The sequence below is a fragment of the Falco peregrinus genome, chromosome 3 (genome assembly GCF_023634155.1).
Source record: "Falco peregrinus isolate bFalPer1 chromosome 3, bFalPer1.pri, whole genome shotgun sequence".
In the NCBI taxonomy this organism is placed as follows: Eukaryota; Metazoa; Chordata; class Aves; order Falconiformes; family Falconidae; genus Falco; species Falco peregrinus.
In genome coordinates, this window is record NC_073723.1 from 93,123,337 (window position 1) to 93,130,441 (window position 7,105).

The window sequence follows — 7,105 nt, forward strand, 5'->3', positions numbered from 1 at the left end:
TTTCCATTTTCATTCAAGTTACAGGTAGGTTTGAGTCCTGTAAGAAAAAACAGGAAAGATATTTGCATGGGAACCATATATTTTGAGAATATGTAAGCCCTCAGTGGATCAGGAGTGTGCTGCAAGATTTCTGATGTCATTAAAATTCTTGCCACACAGGACAAATAGATGTTTTGTCCAATAGAGGTGTTAAGAAAGACAGGAAACGTGATCTAGAATTCATGCCTTTATGTGCTTTTAACATTAGAGGACAAAAACATTGTAATAACTGGGTTTCAGAACTGTTACATTGAAAAATCTGTCAGAGTTACAAGTGCAGAGAGGGTAACTGGGTACATAGTTTCTAGAGAACATGCTTTACCACCACTATCAGAAGTCATTCCATACACATGCCTGCTTTACAGAAGTTCCTTTGACACCAGGGATTTACGCCTCATCCTCCTCCCCTTCCTCTTCATATTCCCCCTGCTCATCAGCAGTGGCATCCTGGTATTGCTGGTATTCGGAGACGAGGTCATTCATGTTGCTCTCTGCCTCCGTAAACTCCATTTCATCCATGCCCTCGCCGGTGTACCAGTGCAAGAAAGCCTTGCGCCGGAACATGGCCGTGAACTGCTCCGAGATCCTCTTGAAGAGCTCCTGAATAGCCGTGCTGTTGCCAATGAAGGTGGCAGACATCTTGAGGCCACGTGGGGGGATGTCGCAGACTGCCGTCTTCACATTGTTGGGGATCCACTCCACAAAGTAGCTGCTGTTCTTGTTCTGCACATTGAGCATCTGCTCGTCCACCTCCTTCATGGACATGCGGCCACGGAAGATGGCGGCCACCGTCAGGTAGCGGCCGTGGCGGGGGTCGCAGGCGGCCATCATGTTCTTGGAGTCGAACATCTGCTGCGTCAGCTCGGGCACCGTCAGGGCTCGGTACTGCTGGCTGCCGCGGCTGGTCAGAGGGGCAAAGCCCGGCATGAAGAAGTGCAGCCGGGGGAAAGGCACCATGTTGACCGCCAGCTTGCGCAGGTCGGCATTCAGCTGGCCGGGGAAGCGAAGGCAGGTGGTCACACCGCTCATGGTGGCCGACACCAGGTGGTTGAGGTCCCCGTACGTGGGAGTGGTCAGCTTCAGGGTGCGGAAGCAAATGTCATACAGGGCCTCGTTGTCAATGCAGTAGGTCTCATCCGTGTTCTCCACCAGCTGGTGCACAGAGAGGGTGGCATTGTAGGGCTCCACCACCGTGTCCGACACCTTGGGGGAAGGCATGACGCTGAAGGTGTTCATGATGCGGTCGGGGTACTCCTCCCGGATCTTGCTGATGAGGAGGGTGCCCATCCCAGAGCCCGTGCCACCACCCAGCGAGTGGGTCAGCTGGAAGCCCTGCAGGCAGTCGCAGCTCTCCGACTCCTTCCTCACCACATCCAGGACAGAGTCCACCAGCTCAGCACCTTCCGTGTAGTGCCCCTTGGCCCAGTTGTTGCCAGCCCCACTCTGACCTACGGGGCAGACCAAGAGCAAGGTGCCACATTAGTGCCCCACCAAGGGACACAGGTGATGCCACCTCCCCCACCCCACGGGCTTCACCCCTCACCTCCACCCCCACTCCGCTATTGGGATTCACATCCCCCAGGGTCACTTGCATGCTCGCACCAGGTCTCTCCTGTGCGGAGCTCCCGCTTTGGGACTCCTCCATCCCACACTCACCAAAGACAAAGTTGTCGGGACGGAAGATCTGTCCAAAGGGGCCGGAGCGCACAGAGTCCATCGTGCCAGGCTCCAGGTCCACCAGGATGGCACGTGGGACATACTTGTTACCTGTGGGGGAAACCAGTGCCAGTGTTACAGCCCCGCAGGCAGCAGCCAGTGCCACAGGAGCCCCAGTGTGCTCCCTTCAGCCTCCCCACATCTCACTGGAAAGACATGTCTCAATCAAGACTACCATGTTATCAGAGCCATTCTGAGAACAAAGCTCTCTTAGAGGAGTTACTGGCAGATGACAGCTCTTCTTCAGGGATATTTCCAGCCTCAATGAGCTGGCACGCCTGCCCCATTTATTTAAGGGCATCTGAGGAAGCAGGCACACTTACCAGCAGCTTCGTTGTAGTAGACGTTGATCCTCTCCAGCTGCAGGTCACTGTCCCCGTGGTAGCTGCCAGTGGGATCAATGCCATGCTCATCACTGATGACCTCCCAGAACTAGAAGAAATTTTGAGAAAACAGCAATTACTAATTACAGCTGGCCAGTGCCAATCACACACAGCAGCGCAGCCTGTGCATGCCATCGCCCCGACCACTCCCTTGCACAGCAGAGCAGCTGCCCAGAGGAAGGTGAGTCAGTGCAGAAGGGCCTCGCTGGCCGCAGCAGCTGAATTGCTGAGGTCAGAGAGCAGCTGGAGCACCAAAGCACAAGTTCATGCCTTTACATTTTGCGTCAAAAAGGTGACAGCCCCCGGGTAGCTCTGCTTGGTCTTATCCCATTGTCTAGGAGCAGCTTAAGACCCTCCAGCCACTGCAAGATGGCAACACGCTCGGAGGAGGGGGCTCTCCGTGGCACCGAGCGCCGCTCGCTCCCTCCCCCAGGAGCCGGCGAGGGGCTGCGGAGGGGCGAGGCAGCGGGGGTCTGCACGGGGCGGGGGGGGCTGGGCAGCGGGGAACCAGAGCCCGGGCGCACCCCAGCCACCGCCCAGGCCCGCGACGGCTCCGACCGCCGGAGACGGGGGGCACGGGAGCGGCATCCGCGGCGCCTTAGCGAGCCCCGGGCCGCTTTTCACCGCCGGACGGGGCTGCGCCCCCAGGGCGGGATGCCCGCAGCCCCCACATCGGGAAGCGGCCCCTCCCTCCCCGCACCGGCCCGTACCTTGGCGCCGATCTGGTTGCCGCACTGCCCGGCCTGGATGTGCACGATCTCACGCATGGTGACGGTGTCCGACGCTGCTGCTGCCGCTGCTGCTGCCGCCGCTGCTGCCTTCTCCGCCCGCTTCCGCACTCGCCGCTGCGGCGGCCGCGCCCCACGCCGCCCCTTAAATGGGGCGCCGCGCCCCGCCCCGCCGGTGACGTCATGCGGGAACGGCGCGGAGCCAATGGGCGCGCAGGGGCGTGGCGTGGCTGCAGCATTGTCTCCCGCAGCGGGGGCGGGGCGGCCCGGCGCGGAGCACCGTGGCCGTGCCCGTGTCTGTGCCCGTGCCCGGGCGGGCCGCCCCGCAGGCGGAGCGCGGCTGGCTGGAGGCGCCTTCGGCCGGTGGGAGAAAGGCCGGAATCGGACGAGGCGTGGCTGAAAGCGCGGGGAAAAAAGCCCAAAACTCCGACCCCCGAGCTGCTCCCTGCGCACCTGTCGGAGCTCGAACACCGCCTTCCCCCGCCTCTCTGCCCCGCAGCAGCAGAGCGTGTGCTGCTGTGCTCTGTTAGCACCCCCGAGCCTGTATTTCTAGCTCAGGCCTGCTTAACGGTGCTTTGATCCGTCGTAACGACAAGAATCGATCACCTTCCCATAGCTCGGGCACCCGAGACAGGCAGGGACGGAGCGGTGCCAGTGGAGCCCGCAGCCGCTGCCCTGTGTGCCATGGTACTGCCAGGCCTCGCTACGTGGGGCTCTGATGCCACGGACACAGCGCTGGAGTGGAACTTCACGCTGCTACTATCTGGGAGCGGTGCAGTGGTGACAGCAGTTTGAACACCCGTAGGAACGGTGGTATCTTTTTCTCTGTAAGTGAAGTTACGCTCTGTCTTACCAGACACCTGCCATGTACCTCGTTTTGGAAGATTTTGGATCCTGCTCCTCGCATGTCTGCTTGTTCCCTTATAGAAATAAACTAAGTACATGGCAGGTGGCTGGGGGAGGAGGGACAGTTCAAGAACGACAGTGAGAACAATATATTTGAACCAACTGAGATACACACCTGTATCTGCACTGCTGCCAAGGAGAATATCCGGAATAATTTTTAGCAAGATCTATAATGAATTGTGCAGAAACTATCAAACTTAACTATAAAATGTTAATTCATTCACAGCTGTAAATTTTTCAGTAGTGAAAGTAAGTTTGCCACACAGCTGGCCAAGCTGGCGAGGACAGCTTTACACCAGGACCAGGGGAGGGAGATGGCAATCCACAGCCCAGCGAGGAAGCCTGGAGCAGGTTAGCAAAGAGGATAGGAAATGAGGTGCCTCGTATTCAGCACAGCGGAGCTGGAGGGGGTCCACCTCCAGCACAGTGTGGGAGTGCCAAGGGGACAGCGTGGCAGGGCAAGCTCTCAGGCTTTTCCCGGGAACCAGCAGGCCTGGGTGCCTCTCTGAAGTGCCTCTACACTGATGCACGCAGCATGAGCAACGGACGTGATGAGTTAAGAGACCTGCATGCAGTTGCAGGGCTATGGGTCTCACTGGGATCACAGAGACCTGGTGGGACAGCTCACAGGACTGGAGAGCTGCGATGGGGTCATGCAGGCTTTTTAGGGAGGACAGGCTGGGAAGGTGAGGAAGGGGATTTGCCCTTTGCATGAGAGCAGCAGAAATGCACAGAGCCCTGCCTGGGGGTGGGTGATGAGCCAGCTGGTATCTAAAGGGCCAGGATTAGTGGGCAAACCAATGTGCGCTATGTTATGGTGAGTATCTGCTGAACACCTCCTGATGAAGAAGATCAAAGTAGATAAGACCTTCAGGCAAGAATTCTCACGTTCACAAGCCCTAGTCCTCAGGGAGGGACTCCATCCTCCACAATATTTACTGTAGGCACAACACAACAGGGTACAAGCAATCCAGGAGTTTTGTGGAGTGCATTGGTGATATCTTCCTGACACAGATGATCAAGGAGTCCAAAAGTGAGACACTCTGCTGGACCTGATGCAAGCAAGGAAGAAGTGGTCAGGGTGTGAAGGCTCAGGGCAGCCCTGGATGCAGTGACTGTGAGATGGTGGAGTTGAAAATCCTGATAGAAGGGAACAAGGCAAACTGCAGGATCACAGTTCCCTGGTCTTCAGAAGAGCAGACTTTAGCCTCTCCAGGTATCTGTCTGCAAGAATCCTGTGGGAGATGGTCCTGGAGAGAAGAAGAGTCCAGAAGAGCTGCTTGACTTCCAGGAATCATTTCCTCGAGTCTCAAGAATGGTCCATGCCAACAAGCAGAAAATCAAGCAAAGGTGGCAGGAGGCCTGTGTGGATGAACAAGGAGCTCCCTGATTAAACACACATGTGAAAAGGAAGCATTCAGGAGGTGGAAGTAGAGTCAGGTCATCCAGGAGCAGCACAGGGTCACTGTCCTAGTGTGCAGGCTTAGGAAAGTCAAAGCAAAGTATGTGAAGGACAGTGAGAAGGACTTCTACAGGTCTGTCTGCAGCAAAAGGAAGTCTAGGGAAAAATACAGATCCACTACTGAATATGGCAGGGAACATTCAGTGACAAAAGGACATGGAAAAAGCTGAGGTACTCAGTGTCTTCTTCACCTTGTTTCTCACTGTTAAGATTTGCCCTTAGGAATCACAAGGTTTTGAGACCTGTTAGGAAGTCTGGAGCGGTGAAGCCTTACTTTTGGTAGAGGAAGATCAGTTTAGGGAACATTTAAATAAATTGAACACACAAAAGTCCGTGGGTCTTGATGAGATCCAGCTCAGTGCCGAGGGAGCTGGCAGATACTATTGTGAGGACACGCTTCATTATCTTTGAAAGGTCTAGCCAATCTTGGAGCTTCTCAGGACTGGAAAAAAAATATGGGTGTCACTGCTAACTTCAGGAAGGGTGAGAAGGGGGATCCGAGGAACTACAGACCAGCCACTTCACCTCAATTCCTAGAAAGATGATGGAATTAATCCTTCTGAAAACCATTTCCAAACATATTTAAGGTCAAGAAGGTGACTGGGAGTAGTCACCATGGATTTACAAAGGGGCAGTCACGCCTGACCAACTTGATAGCCTTCTACAACAAGATGACTGGCTTGGTAGATGAGGGAAGAGCAGTTAACATCATTTATTTTGTGAAGGCTTTAAAACTGTCTCCTATAACATCCCCATAGGCAAATCGTATGAGGTATGGCCTAGATAAATGGACGGCGGAATGGAGTGAAAGCTGGCTGCACTGCCAGGCTGAAGGGCTTGAGATCAGCAATGCAAAGTTCAGAAGCCAGCCACCGGTGTACCCTAGTGATTGATCCTGGAGCCAACACTGTTTAGCTTCTTCATTAATGACTTATGTGCCAAGAAAGTACACCCTCAGCAAGTTTGCTGATGATACCACACTGTGAGGAGTGGCTGATACACCAGAGGGTTGTCCTTCCATGCAGAGGGATCTCGACAGTCTGGAGAAATGGGCTGGCAGGACCCTCATGCAGTTCAACAAGGGGAAGTACAAAGTCCTATACCTGAAGAGGAACAACTGCATGAACCAGTACAGGCTGGATGCCACCCAGATGGAAAGCAGCTTGGCAGAAAAGGACCTGGGGATCCTGGTGGACACCAAGTTGAACATGAGCTATGTGCCCTAGCAGCAAGGGTGTCCAACAGCACCCTGGGCTGTATTATTAGGAAGACAGTTACCAGCAGGTCAAGGAAGGGGATATGCTGTGGTGAAACACATAGTGAGTTTTGCGTCAAATTCTAGGCTCCCCAGTACAACAGAGAGATGGACATATTGGAGTGAGTCCAATGAAAGGCCACGAAGGTGGTTAAGGAACTGGAGCATCTGTCATATGAGGAGAGGCTGAGAGCTGGGACTGATTTTCCTGGAGAAGACTCAGGGGAATCTTATCAATGTATATAAACACTTGATGGGAAAGAGTAAGGAAGATGGAGCCATGCTTTTCTCAGTGGTGCCCAGTGACAGGAAGAGAGGCAATGGGCACAAACCAAAATACAAAGAATTCCATCTAAAAATAAGAAAAAATTTCTTTGCTGTGGCACAGGCTACCCAGAGAGATTGTGGAGTCTCCATTCTTGAAGATATTCAAAGCCCAAGCGCACACAACCCTGATTAACCTGCTCTACTGACCTTTCCAGGCTGAGTAGAAGGCTGGACTAGATGATCTCCAGAGATCCTGGCCAACCTCAGCTATCCTGTAACTGTGTGCAAGGGAGAGAAAGGAGTGGGAGGCTATGTGTGACCAGCAACACCAGACTGATGGTTTGTTGAT

General features: G+C 54.4%; 1 protein-coding gene across 1 annotated transcript; it reads right to left on the reverse strand.

Annotated features, from left to right (window-relative positions):
- Nucleotides 1-213: 213 nt before the first annotated feature.
- Nucleotides 214-3,011, reverse strand: LOC101912752 (tubulin beta-1 chain). The gene is made up of 4 exons (XM_055799007.1): nt 2,849-3,011; nt 2,079-2,187; nt 1,696-1,806; nt 214-1,487 (listed from the first exon to the last, which is right to left on the reverse strand). Exons 1-4 carry the CDS (start codon nt 2,903-2,905, stop codon nt 427-429), a joined length of 1,338 nt encoding a protein of 445 aa, XP_055654982.1. The 5' UTR covers nt 2,906-3,011; the 3' UTR covers nt 214-426.
- Nucleotides 3,012-7,105: the final 4,094 nt, after the last annotated feature.